Source organism: Rattus norvegicus, chromosome 7 (genome assembly GCF_036323735.1).
Source record: "Rattus norvegicus strain BN/NHsdMcwi chromosome 7, GRCr8, whole genome shotgun sequence".
NCBI classification, from domain to species: Eukaryota; Metazoa; Chordata; class Mammalia; order Rodentia; family Muridae; genus Rattus; species Rattus norvegicus.
The window spans coordinates 48,289,290-48,303,837 of NC_086025.1; the positions used below are offsets into that span (position 1 = coordinate 48,289,290).

General features: G+C 39.1%; 1 protein-coding gene across 2 annotated transcripts in view; it reads right to left on the reverse strand.

Moving 5' to 3' along the window:
- The window catches only part of Zdhhc17 (zinc finger DHHC-type palmitoyltransferase 17), a 63,732-nt gene that overhangs the window by 33,021 nt on the left and 16,163 nt on the right, over positions 1-14,548 (reverse strand). For both annotated transcript variants that reach the window (XM_063264044.1, NM_001039340.1), the window contains 2 exon segments: positions 7,074-7,177; positions 3,348-3,470 (listed from right to left, as the gene is read on the reverse strand). In XM_063264044.1, the coding sequence (XP_063120114.1) occupies positions 3,348-3,470; positions 7,074-7,177 (227 nt within the window).

A 14,548-nucleotide genomic window follows, 5' to 3' on the forward strand; every position in this document is an offset into this window, starting at 1 on the left:
TCGGGTAATTATTACATGATTGTCAAGAAGAGTGACTGACTTTTTATTACGTTTTTTACTATGAACTCCTGGAAGAGAATACTATGTTTTTATAATATGGTATTTTTTACCTCAGATGTAACATTTGAACTCAAAATGACAAACACTTAAACTCTTATTTTGCACAGATTTTATTTATATTTTTAATTTTGTATATGTGTGTGGTTTTATACATGAGTCAAGTGCCCAGGAGGCTATAAGAAGATGTGAGCTCCCGTGAAACCAGAGATGCAGGCAGTAGGGAGCTACCACGCTGAGGTTCTAGGACCCCCACAAGGGGATATGCTCTTAACGGAACCTTCTAACTCACTCTTACTTTTATATTTATCTTTATATTCAAGCTCCTGTTCAATACTACCAAAAAAAAAAAAAAAAAAAGGCTACTGCAGGGTACTGCTATATATTCAAATGCTAAATACTGACTCCCAAGGTCTGGTTGCCCCCTGACAAAGAGATCCTCAATAAACTAAATGATGGTAGGTTATCCTGTTCCCAAAGTTCATTGGTCAATAAAGGGCTATATCTTGGGCAGTAGATAGAGGAAGGCAGGTTTTCAGATACCTGGCTGGAGGTCACAGGTAGAGAAAGGAGAGGAAAAGAAGACCACAGAGGAGGAGGAGGTCACCATGAGAGATGGGCCATGAGCATGTAGCCATGAGAAACATCAAGTAACAAGGAACGCAGAGCTGGGATACAAGTTTGAATAGCTCCAAACCGGCCCAGTCTAGGCTTACAGCTTGTAAATAAAATACCTGGATGATGTCTCTTTTATACAAACTATCATTTTATAGGGCATCACCAAACAATGTTCTTGCAGGCACTAATATTCTCAGGTTTTGCAGAGGGACCACCAATGAACAAGAACATTAACAAGTATTTAAAAGACAAAAGTCAATAGCTACAAGACACATTTCTCCAGAAGAGACACCTACTAGAATCAATCCAGAACATATTTAAAACTCTAGAAAGGCTAAGAAATTGACGGTAACTTTTGCCACCAAAGCAATTATCAAATATTAGCTTGTAACAAAAATAATGGTTGATGGGCCACATAAATGTCACTTAAAAATTTGTGTTTTCTAACACAAAGTATAGTTAGCATCAAGTAAATACAAGCAGGTATTTCAGTAATGAGGAAGCAATTTTGCTCCTGGAAGTGCTAGTAAAGAAGGGTCTTCATGCTCTGCAACTGTGAACCTTAGAACATGAGTACAAACTGTAGCTGCAGTAATAATCCAAACTCTTCTTTTAATGTGTAGGGGCTTGTGTGTCCCTGGTCATCACTGTATAGTGTGATTCCAGACTCCACCTTTGTGACTTTACCATGTAACCATTCAGAATCTGCAGAATGTTTTCAGTGCACCTTTTCCAGAGAAGTTGGTACTTGGGGAACTAACGTCAAGAACAGCATGAGGACTGTACTAGAAATATAATTATTAAAACTTCACACATTAAACAAGATCCTCAACCTCTTTTGTAACCTAAGTGAGCAGACTCAGCTCTCCCCCAAAAAGGGACCAGAAGAATCTTTCTTAAGAGAATACTAAGAGCTCCAAAGAAAAAGCACAGAAACTAAAAAGCTTCTTCAGGGCAGCTAAACAAATAATCAAATGAACAGGAAGCCCCCAAGATGAACAGAATCTTTGCCAGATATATATCTGACACATGACAAATACCCTACATATATTAACAACTCAAAATACAAAGTTTAACAAAATCCATATAACTGATTTAAGAAACTGGCTTGAGATCTAAAGTTTTCAAAAGAAGAAATAAAACTGGCTAAGGCAAAGAAAAATGTAATTTAAAAAAAAAATCCTTAAGGGGTTGGGGATTTAGCTCAGTGATAGAGCACTTGCCTAGCAAGCGCAAGGCCCTGGGTTCGGTCCCCAGCTCCTAAAAAAAGAAAAAAAAAATCCTTAGCTAAAAAGATTTTTTCCAGAACTAATAAAAATCCTAACCTACTGTCTTAGCTAGGGTTTCCAATTCTGTGAACAGACACCATGACCAAGGCAACTCTTATAAGGGTCAATATTTAATTGGAGCTGGCTTACAGGTTCAGAGGTCAGTTCACTATCATCAACGCAAGAAGCATGACAGCATCCAAGCAGGCATGGTGCTGGAGGAGCTGAGAGTTCTCTATCTTGATTTGACTGCAGTCGGGAGAAAACTGGCTCCCACGTGGCTAAGAGGAGGGCTACGCCCACAGTGAAACACTTCCAACAAGACCACACCTACTCCAACGAGGCCATACCTAATAGTGCCACTCCCTAGTCCACGCATATTCAAACAACCAAACCTAAAAAAAAAAAACCAAAATTATTTGAATTCAAATTCAAGATAAAAAAAATCCATACTTTACAGATATATGTCAAACTGCAGAAAGAAGAAATGGAAAACCTTAAAAGGAACCAAACAAAACCAAACTTCAAATGCACAATGCTCACATCGATTCCTCAACAGCTACAAAGGCCAGAAAGATGCACTGGCCTGTGGGATGGGCGGCACAGAAAAGCAGGCGTACACTGGACGTCCCCTTCAAGAGGAAATGAAGTGGCTCCCAACCAACTGAATCACACCTGAGAGTGGACCCAGGAGAGTCAAGAAACTGAGGGAGGGTGAAGGAACAGACAGCATGTTCTACAGGACGCCACCTCTCGGGGACAACTCTAGGACTTCCTTCCCCTGGCCTCCGTGTCTGCTGCTCTTCCCTCTCCTCTCCGTGCTGCACTTACCTGTCCACGTAAAGCAGGGTGTTTTAGATGCATATCCTTGCTGAATTATCTTTGGACCAAAGACTCAAAGATTACTGCGACCCCTGTCACTCGGCTCCTAGCTCTTTCTTATTAATGATAAAGATTTACGCCCTGCCTGGTGGGAATGTAAGAATGTCACCTGTTACTGTTTTCCTTGCTGCCTTTCCCTCCTAGAATCCATACTAAGAATAAGTTCCAGTCTCATTCTACCTTCCTTTACCCTTCCCTTTATTAGCTATGTGACAATGGGAAGTACAGTCAAGCTTCCTACTTGAGTTCCTCCCTTAATTGCTCCACCTCAAATGGGGTTATCTCAACAATTATGGCAAAAGGAAATATGTATGGAAAAGTACTCTATAGGACTCAATTCATGTAAATCTTCAATAAGTGAAACATGAGTTTTTGGGTTTTTTGTTTTTCTTTTAAATATACAGAATATACACCATGAAAGCTATTGATTTTGGAAATTGTTAGTCCTTATGATAAGTCACTTCAGTAATGTTAAAGCAATCGAAAACCCAAAAGCCTATTACAGCAGCCCAGAACACGTACTTGACTAAATCTATTCTGTTATTGATGGCAGCCCAGTGAAGAAGTGTAACGTTCTCTTTGTCCGGTTGCCGTACGTCATAACCTGCTTCCACCAATTCTCGGCAGCGTTCATATATTCCGTATCTGGAAAAGAGAACAAGAGTAGTCTCAGTACTTACAGAATATTTAAAGACAAGCACAGTACTTTCAGAAGTACTGCTCTGGCAGTGGGACAGAACAGTCCAGGGTGGCCTCAGGTCCCGAGCGACCTCTTGCCTCAGTTCCCACGTTGCTAGAATTACACTTGTGTGGCATCGCACTTGACTTAGGGCTTCACTGTCATACTTAAATAATTAAAACCATTTTCAAACATACATTACTTAAAAAATAACAGCATTTCAACAGTTTTTACTCACCCTTTTTTACAACTCTAAAATATCTCATTTGTAACAATTTAAAACTTCATGAGGTACAAGATCTCAGAAAAAAACATAAATCATCCAGTTTCTTTATAACTTAGTTCACAAAACTATGCAGATTTAAAAATTACACAGAAGCTAAAAAAATGTTAAATTTTAAGAAGTATCAGGGAATACATATAAGACATTAGAGAACGTCATGAACAAATGCTGTTTTATTTGTAACAAACACTGTTTAATATGAACCGTGGGATTCTCCATTTATAAATTTAGCTGATATTCCTGAAGGCAAACAAAACTTTTGTGTTGGGGCAGATAGGGCGGTAGAAAGCTCTGTGATTTGGGCCAATCCATGAGAAGCTAGGAAAGATCCCTAGAGAGCTGCAAAGGAGGGCCACAGCTAACAAAAGGGAGGCTTTGGACCCCTGGAACTGGAGCTAGACTTCTAACTATGAGCTGTCATATGGGTCCCGGAAACTGAGCCTGGTTCCTCTGAAGGAACAAGAACATTTCCCCAAGAAGATTTTTATGCATTAGTATTTTCTAGATATAAAGTTGATTTATTTAACTATTAGAAAAAGGTTTTGTGAAAAAAGAAAACCAAAAGTCATAATAAAAAATGTAAGCCAGGGTTGGGGATTTAGCTCAGTGGTAGAGCGCTTGCCTAGCAAGCGCAAGGCCCTGGGTTCGGTCCCCAGCTCCAAAAAAAAGAAAAAAAAAATTAAGCCAAGCCAATAATCCATGAAAATGGAGTTACTAATTTTAATCTAACAGGAAAGGGTAGAAAATTATATTAATTTTAATTGCATAAAGAAAATATTTAAATTTTAATAACAGTGTTTTAGTTTTCTTCCTGTTACTGGGATTACATACTGACCAAAAGCGAGCTGAGAAGAGTGTACTTCAGCTTACGGCTACACCACATCCATCACTACAAAGGAAGGAACTCAGGCAAGAGCCTGTAGGCAGCGACTGAAGCACAGGCCATGGAGAACTGCTGCCCACTAGCTTGCTGAAGAACAAGAGAGTTTAACCAGCAAGCCACTTCTCCAGCCCCCAAAGTTAACAACTCTTAATTCATTTTTAAAGCATATTGCATTCATCGTGTACATGTCTAAGTGTGCCACAGTGCAAGTCAGCACACAACTCACAGGAGTCACTTCTCTCCTTACACTCTGAGTACCAGAGAGACCATCTAGCCAGCCCTGTAATGTCTTCTTTCATTAAAGACCTGGTGTTACTAACTTTGACTATGTATGTGTGTGGTGGGTACTGCAGAGGTCAGGGAAATCAGACCCCCCTGGACCTGTAGTGCAAGCTATCCTAGAGATGGGTGCTAAGAACCAAAGTCTGGGTTCTCTGAAAGAGCAGCCATCTTGACCACCAAGTCCTCTCTCCTGCCATCAACCAACTCCCGCTGCCACTTAATTTAATTATGGAGAATTTCAAGTATAAACAAAATATATGAAAAAAAAAACCCAGAAAATAAGTCACCAAAACTCTTGTCAAGAAGCTACATACCATATTCTTAGTCAAAATCTTAGATCTCTGAAATTATATAACACAAAAACAAACTTAAATAAATTTGATAAACTTTGTACTTGGATAATTTTTGTTTCTTTGGGGTTTTTTGTTTGCTTGTTTGTTTGTTTGATTGATTGATTGATTGATTGACCGATTGACCGATTTTACTTTTTTCAGACTGGCTCTGACCTCAGAAAATCTTCCAGTGTCTCCCTCTGCAAAGAGCACTAGTGTGAGCAGTAAAGGTGCGTGAGCGTTAAAAGTGTGTGAGCAAAGGGCTTGAGCATTAAAGGTAAGCGCCACAACCCAGATAGTTCCTTATTCTTCGCTTCATATCCTGCTCATGGCCCCTCCAGTAACCCATCCCCCAATCCTTCCCCCAGCGAGTTGGAAATAGGGAAGATCTTCCATAGGGAAGGTTACAGAAGGAATGAGCAACAAGGAGTCACTAACAGCCAACAATAGAGCTTCTGCTTGTATGTATAATGTACCCAATAGAGAAGTAAGCTGTATACACAGTCACAGAGGCCTCATATTGCTGCCATCCCTGGTTCTATCATGCCTGCCCACAGGCTCGTGGGCACGGGCACATGCACACACACCATTATGTATAATTAGTATATATTAGTATATATTAGTATAAAAGGTATAGTCTAATAAAAACACTCAATTGGAAGAGAAGGATCAAGAGTAATCATGTTCATCTGATATTTTCTGTTTGTCTCTAACTTGAATTAGTCAATATGCAAGAAGAGCAGATTTTTTAAGTACCATGATCTTAATGTTTTATTTCCCACATAGGAAACTGCTCTGGAAGTTCGATACATTAAAATATGACTTTTCAGGTAGTGTATGGTGTACACGCCTTTAATTTCAGTACTCAGGAGGCAAAGGCATGCAGTTCTCTGAGTTGGAGACCAGCTTGGTCTCCACAGTGACTCCAGGCCAGCCAAGGATATATATATATATATATATATATGAGTCCCTGTCTCAAAAATAAAACAAACACCTTTTTCACAATATCATCACATTCACAATATCTAGACTTTTAAAAAAGAAAATAGAAGGGAAACACACCAGGAAGAAGACCAGAGGGAGGAAGAAGGATAATAAGGGAGCCACTATAGGGTTAAAGTACATTATATGGATGCATGGATATATCATAATGAAATCTATTATCTTATAAAATTAATATATGCTACCATGTTCTATTTTGAACATAGATATATGAATGATCAAAGTATACTGTGGCATTAACTGTGATATACACATCTAACTTCAACAATTCTAAAATATTGAAGGACTCAATTCACGTTTCTCTTGTCTGCAGACAAAAATGTCGTTGTATTTCAACTTCCAAATGATTTGAATTATAACATTCTTAGATTCATCCATCATTTCCTTGTCCAATCTCAAAGATCAACATAATCTGACATTTTGAAGACCATATTTTGAACATTTTTGTTATATTCCTTAGTATAGTAAAATATATGCAAATATAACATTAACTATGTTATATTTGTGTACTGGTTGAGGGATAGGGAATATGGAATATAATCCCATGTTTTTAACTCAAAGGTACTTTTAAAGTTGGAAATGTTTTCTAGTTGTTAATTCTGTATTCATAAAGCAAAATAATAAATTTCCACAAAATGGCAATTCCATAAATTACCAAAAACTAAGAGCTGGTGGGAGTTACAATAATTTAATGGAGATACTGACATTTCCCCTGAGGTATTCAAGTATGTAACTCAGATTTAGAAAAAGAACAACCAAGAAAGAAAGCACGGTAAGAGAAGCTTACTGTGTAGCCTTGACAATGTCCCATGTGCTGTAGTCATCAACATGGGTTTTCCGCCCAAGAGGCTCACCATACCCATGGTTATAATGGCTCTGTGGTTTGATCTCCTGTTAAAGAGAGAAGGCACATAAACAAGAAATGAAAAGGTACAGAAAATATTTTAGCACTTTAATTTTTGTACTATTTGACAAATACTCATTATTAAAGTAATTATACTTAGAATCCACATTCTAAAGAAAAAGCATGTTGAAATGATAAATCTACCCCTTGTATATAAGTCCCAAACTATAAAGCTCTATGATTAGAAATTAATGAGAAATTAGAAACTGTCCCTCATACCATTCAACTCTAGGTTTTGTGAAAGTCTCACTCTTTAGTGCCAACTCTTCGCTCTTCTAAACTCTAGAACAGCCTGAGCTCCAACACTGTGTCCCAGACCAACCCTAAGACACTAATAGAGGAAAGAACCCACATGGTCTCTCAGAGGAAAACAACATGCAAGAACATCCCTCTTTAAGCATGGTGTAACACACCTTTAATCCCAGGCGGTCGGATCTTCATGAGCTCAAGGCCAGATGGCCTACAGAGTAAGTTCTAAAACAGCCAGACCTAGCTGAGTGAGCTTGAGCTTGAGCTCTCTTCTATTCTCAGGCACTAGCTTTTCCTAACTGTTCTAAGTACACAAGCAACGCTAACAGAAGATCTAACTGCCTGAATCCAGTCATGCATCCCATAACACCAGTCAACAACAGACCACCACACAGGATAGTAGCTGCACTAAACTATCCTGATAATTTCTTTTTTCTTTTCTTTTCTTTTTTTTTTTTTCGGAGCTGGGGACCGAACCCAGGGCCTTGCGCTTGCTAGGCAAGCGCTCTACCACTGAGCTAAATCCCCAACCCCTCCTGATAATTTCTTATCATCTGGTATTTGCACGATAGCTTCTAGGTACTCCATACACTGACGTATTGCAGCACACTGCAGCATCCCCTCCCTGATGGCTGAATTCTCAGCCTAGTCCTGCCAATCTCTTATGTCCTGTGTGAGCTCCTTTTCCACACGCCCTCTAAAGTTCTCCTCAGCACTAGACTGAAAATACAATAGGGTAGATACAGGTGCCATCGCATATCTATAGCACAGCAGAGCCTTGCAGGATACTAGTGCCCTCTTTTTAAGACAAGAGTCTCACTGGGTACCCCAGACTGACCTCAAACTCACAATGCTCCTGCCTCAACCTCCCAAGTACTATCACTGAACATGCACCATCAATAAATAAATAAATAAATAAATAAATAAATAAATAAATAAAGGAATGGATGTGATTTTTTTTTCATATTGAAAAACATTTTAATCCCAATACTAGGGAGGCAAAGGCCATGGATCTCTGTGAGTGTGAGACCAGCCTGGTTTTATATAACAAGTTCCAGGACAACCGGAGTTACACACTAGAGAGACCTTGTCTCAAAAAACAAAAAACAAAACAAAACAAAAAAAAAAAAAACAAAAAACAGAACAAAACAAAAAAAAAACAACAAAAAACAAAACAACAACAAAACAAAAAACCCTTTAACTTGGTTAACATTTCTTCATTTCTTGAAAAGGATGTTGAATAGTATTGTCTAGCTACAAGACAATATTTGTAATATATTAACTATTTTCCCATGGCAATGGACATTATTTTAAAATTCTCCCTTTTTAAAATAACATTTCTGATGGTTGCAGTAGCACACACATTTAATCCCAGCCCTCTAAGGCAGAGGCAGGTGGATCTCTGTGAGTCTGAGGGGAGTCTGGTTTACACAGTCAGTTTTAGAACAGCAAGGACTATATAATAATTAATTAAAAGTAAGTATTCTCATTATTTTTTAAAATTTCCTGTTCATAAATTTTGGAACAGAAGTTCACTTGGAGTCCTGAGATTCATTTAACATGCTGGAATCAGACTTGTATATGCAAGATTAGATATTACCCATTTTCTTACTTAAAGATATATGTCCCTTTTCTAATATTACTGATTTATGACTTCAGTGTATTTCTGACATTCTACAACTAATAGTCACATACAGTAATCTTTTCCTTTGGGCTGGAGAGATGGCTTAGCAGTTAAGAACACTGACTGCTCTTCCAGAGGTCCTGAGTTCAATTCCCAGCAACCATAAGGTCTCTCACAACCATCTGTAATGAGATCTGATACCCTCTTCTGGTGTATTTGAAGACAGCTACAGTGTACTCACATACGATAAATAAATCTTTAAAAAAAATTCTTTTCCTTGGGCTTCTCTGGTTTTGGTTTTTATATTTAAATACAACTACAATCATTAGAGCTATTGACCAAATCTTCCCACTTGGCAAGCATATAGAAAGATGCTACAACCCTGGCCGTCTGAAGTGGTACGTACAGGTGATAAGTTGTTATTTTTAACTATAAATATATGCCTCACTCTCACCTTCTTTGGGTCACAGACACTGGCAATCCTTCTAAAGAGTAAAACAGTAATTCTGGGTCCAAAAGTAGCCCCTGCTTACCCTAAACCATATATGTAGTTACACTGAAGCTGCTAACATTTCAGGGTTGAGACCTCAGCAGAACCTGTTTATCCTAAGTAATATAATCATGAGAGTTACACAAATAGATCTCTAGAAATCATCTTTATTTTAAAAATCACCTTTATTTAAAAAGATGGTTATAACTACTATATGGTTTTGCTAATTTATGTTCACAGATTTCTCATGAGCAATTATTTCTTACATGTATGAGTACGCATGGATATAAGAACATCTCTTTGAATAGTCTAAAAACAATCTAATTTCCTAAAAACAGGTGGGACTATTTTCTCATTTTCACGCCCAAGCATTAGCAAAAAGTATCAAATACCTATACTAAACATTTTACAAGACTGGTTCTAATCAATGATTATGTTAAATTGCTTGCTGCAGGTCCTGAGACAGATTATTGTAGGCTTGCTTAGCTCCCTAAATGGCTCCTTACAGCCTACCTTTCTACCTGTGCCAACACCTTGTAACTTTTTTTTTAATTACCTTTTAACTTTTCATTAGGTAAATCCTTTTGGAATGTATGACTAGAGCCCTGGTTTCTCTCATCAAGCCCAAACTAAGACTGACATTAGATAGTACCTGAGGCCTATGGGAAAGATATCCCTGCTGTGCTGAACCCATTCACAAGTTAATTAAAAGGTGTCTTGATTTTTGATTCTCTTCATTCTATTCCTATAAAAGCTTGGTGAGGTTTGTTATGACCTTAGAAAATGGTACGTAGGGTGATCTCAATCTCTGTTTCCAGGCCATACTCATATTAAAAATTAAATTAGGTCTTAAATTTGGTGAAAACTATGTTTTTGGCTTTTGACAATAATTATCAGTTTTTTCATCCAACTCAAGATTCTAAACAAGCATCCTTTTAATACATCTACTAAATGAACTGAAATCACCTTGGAAGTCTCTTTTCCTTCTTCTTGACCAACAGCACTTACCAGCATCCCAAACTCAAGTCCTCAACACATTTCCAATAGGTCCCAAAACACTGAGTCAGATACAAAATGGTTCTGAGAGATTCTGAAAAAATATCTTTTAAACATTTTAATCCCAGCATTCCTAGGCAAAGGCAGGTAGATCTCTGAGTTCAAGGCCAGCCTGATCTACAGAGTTCCAGGACAGCCAGGGCTATACAGAGAAACTGTGTATCAAAAAACAAGACAGACAAACGAAATGAAACAAGAAATAGCTAGAAAACTCATTCAGCCCCCGCACTCAAGAACGCTTTTCTCTAGAGAGTCCCTACTGGCCTTGCTTTCTACCCTTACAAACACCTCTCAGCCCATCCATGCCTCTGTCTCTACTGACCGCTTCCAATGTCTATCATCAGGTTTAGCAAGTAAATGAGCACATTCAGCACTCTGACAGAATCTTCCATGGACCTGCCCCAGTGTACTTTTTTTCTTCAGCTGTATTATCACCATTCTCCTCTATCCGCCCTACATATCTTCAAGCTGTGTACTCTAAAAATCGTGCTATCTTATACCTTAGCTCGTCTCAGTCATCCTACTTAGAAGATGTACTCGGCCTTAGGCCAACTTTTAAATCCTTCAGCTCCCTCAAACACCGAGCTAGCTACCCTATTACCTGAGCTCCCATTACTATGCAAACAAATCATTAGGCATTGTGTGAAGGAATTGTGTTTACTATCTCTCTTGTAACAAACCTAGTGGCTTAAAGCAACACAAATTTACTATCTCAGGCTTCTGGATCAGAAATCCAAAACCACTGTTCCTGTTTGCAAGAACAACTTCCTATCACATGGCCTTAGTCATCTCTGCAGACTTCCCTTCATGGTCTAAGCTGCAGAGTTGGCACTGTGTGTAGTTTTCTCTCAGTTATTAGCACCTATGAAGATATTCAAATGCTTGCTTTCTCAACCGGGGCATTTTGAGACAAGGTCTCACTATCTAGCCCAACCTGGCTTCAAACCTGTGAACCCAGAGCTGCTTCCCACACGCTGGTGGTATTAGAGGCATGAGCCACCATGTTCAACTGAGCCCTTTTTTGACCTTGACTCCTGTCCTTGTTTGGTTGCACAGCCTAATTTTAGCAAGAATACTATTAGGTCAGTTGAGATAGAATTGCCTTAAGCTCTTCAAAGAATCTTCTCCCGTTAAACGATCTCTGCGTTGCACAGGGTAGAGTTGTGGGGCAGATTATAGCTACTTCCGGCGACTTCAACCTCTTTCTTTCAAATGCAGGAGCCTTGTTGATCCATTCTTTGCAGCATGCTCTAAGAGGGAAAAGGCTGAGAGGACGAGCAAAGCTGTACCAAATACCCTCCTGTACGCACGTGTGTCAGCGCTTATCTCACACGCCACAAGTAAGCACTGTTCTCAGATTAATCAGCACTGCTCTCCTTCACTCAATGCTAAATGGTATTTCACTGCACCAACAAATCACACAAAAATACTGCCCCTGACTATTCTTTTTGATGCTCTGCTGGTTAGACCTTGTCAACTTAGGTAAGCTGCTCCTCACAGATAAAATGGCTGTGTCCTGGCCTTCATCGTTACACTGCCTCCAGGTGGCAGTACCACTTTATCCCCTCACTAACAATATAGCCTGCTTCCTCTCACTGCTTAGATTCATCAGACTTCTCTCTTCCCAGAGACCAGAGAAACACCAAACCTTTCCACTTCAAACAAAGAAAGCTAGTCAAACTGGCCTGGGGACTTAGCAGCGTGAGGTCAGACTATTTTGACAAGGTGAGGGCATGTGCTTAACTGGAGATGGTTTAAGAAAGGATGGACAGAACTCCGACTACCTACAACTCTTTTAGGGAAGTTTTGTTACCAATAAAAGCGAAAGTCAGAACAGAAATGAGACCTAAGGAAAATAACAGTGTTTGGTTTTGTTTCGAAAATGGAAAATTTTTTCTTCACTGGTAGAAATGATGTGGTGGAGCCATGAGTTGGTGGTGCATAAGAGAAAAGAAATGTCATCAAATAAGGGGCACAAGTCAGCATAGCCATCATCTGCAGCATCATATGTCAAATACTAATGAAAGAAATCAAAATCTGAGTAAGCTGACATGTATACTATACTTATGAAAGAATATTCATCATAAGGATGCCATTCTCCTCAAACTTACATAGGTTTAATGCAATTTCTATCAAAATCTCTTAAGATTCTTTGTAGCTACAGACAAGGTTATCCTAAATTTATATAGGAAGACACCTGCTATTTTCTCAAAGTCAATTTTAAGAACTATTAAAAGCAAAAGTTACCAACATCACACAGGGCTGCCTTAGTTTTAGACACAAAAAGACTTGATAAACAGAAAAACAAAAACAAACAAAACCTAGAATTTAAAACCCATGTATTTGCTCAACTATTTTTTAAATAATATAAAAGCATTTCAGAAAAGTTTTCAGAAACAAATAGGAATCCATAGGCAAAAGTAAGATTAAAAAAAAAATCAACCAAAAATTTAAAACTCAAATTATATAGAAATTAACTCAAAACTTACTACAAAACTAAATGTTAAAAAGTGTAGCTTTAAAAAAGGCAGTGAGACCACAGACATCTAAACACTAAAGCACATGTCAACAACTTAATCTGGACCTTTGTTTTCTAGCCTCCAAAACTGGGGAGGGGGCTCTCCAAGTGTAAACCATTTGGTCTGTGTTATTCTGTAACAGCAGCCCCAGTAAACTGGTATGGACAAGAGATTCTTTATCAAAGATACAAGAAAGAAAATATACAGGAGAAAGGATATTAAATATCATCAGCCATTCGGGAAGTGGCTAACAGGCAATGGTGCTACATCACAAACATTAGAGTGGGTTAACCATTTCCAAGGGTGTGGCTGCCCTTAGGACACTGGGGGAGGAGCATTACAAGTTCCTGGCTAGCATGGGCTGGCTACTCAGGAAGATGTTATCTAAGAAAGAAAGGGGGTGCGCAACAGGCTGAGAAGATGGTTCCTTAGATAAAGTGATTACTTAAAGCCACATGGGTATGGTAAATTTGTCTTTATTCCCCAACCCTTGAGAAACAAGGGGCAGGTTCTCCAGCAAGCTAGCTAGACTAAGCTAGCTGAAGAGTGAGCTCCCGGTTCAGCAAGAGACTACCTCAGACTGTAAGGTGGAAAGCAAGCAAAAAACCAGTATACACACATACCACACACACACACACACATACACACACACACACACACATACCACACATACACACACACACACATACCACACACACACACATACCACACACACACACCCCACATACACACACACACCCCACACACACATACCACACACACACACCCCACATACACACACACCCCACACACACATACCACACACACACCCCACATACACACACACCCCACACACACACATACCACACACACACACCCCACATACACACACACCCCACACACACACACATAACACAAACACACACACACACACACAAGGGGGGTGGAGGGAGGGACAGACAGACAGAGTGAGCGGGTCAGTCATAATTTAATAGAATTGTTGTCTCCACATCTATATTTAGGCTTGACATAAAATATCTGAAACCAAATACCTTGTCATCTTTGGCCTAGTTAAAACTTCCCTACTTGTGTGACTGCAATATAGCTAGTTTGTTCCTTATTTCCTAATCCCAAATCAAACAGCTGTTAACCATGATAAAACCTAATGGTCCGGGGCTGGGGATTTAGCTCAGTGGTAGAGCGCTTACCTAGGAAGCACAAGGCCCTGGGTTCGGTCCCCAGCTCCGAAAAAAAGAACCAAAAAAAAAAAAAAAAACCTAATGGTCCGTTATCAGTGCCCTTGTAAATAAGCTCTTCGTGCATGTGTGTTTTGGGGACTAATTAATAGTCAGCTTGGCAGATAAAGGTGCTTGCTGGGTAAGCCTGGGAACTTCAGTTCAATCCCTGGAACCTACACAAGGTTGGGGAGACTCAACTCCAT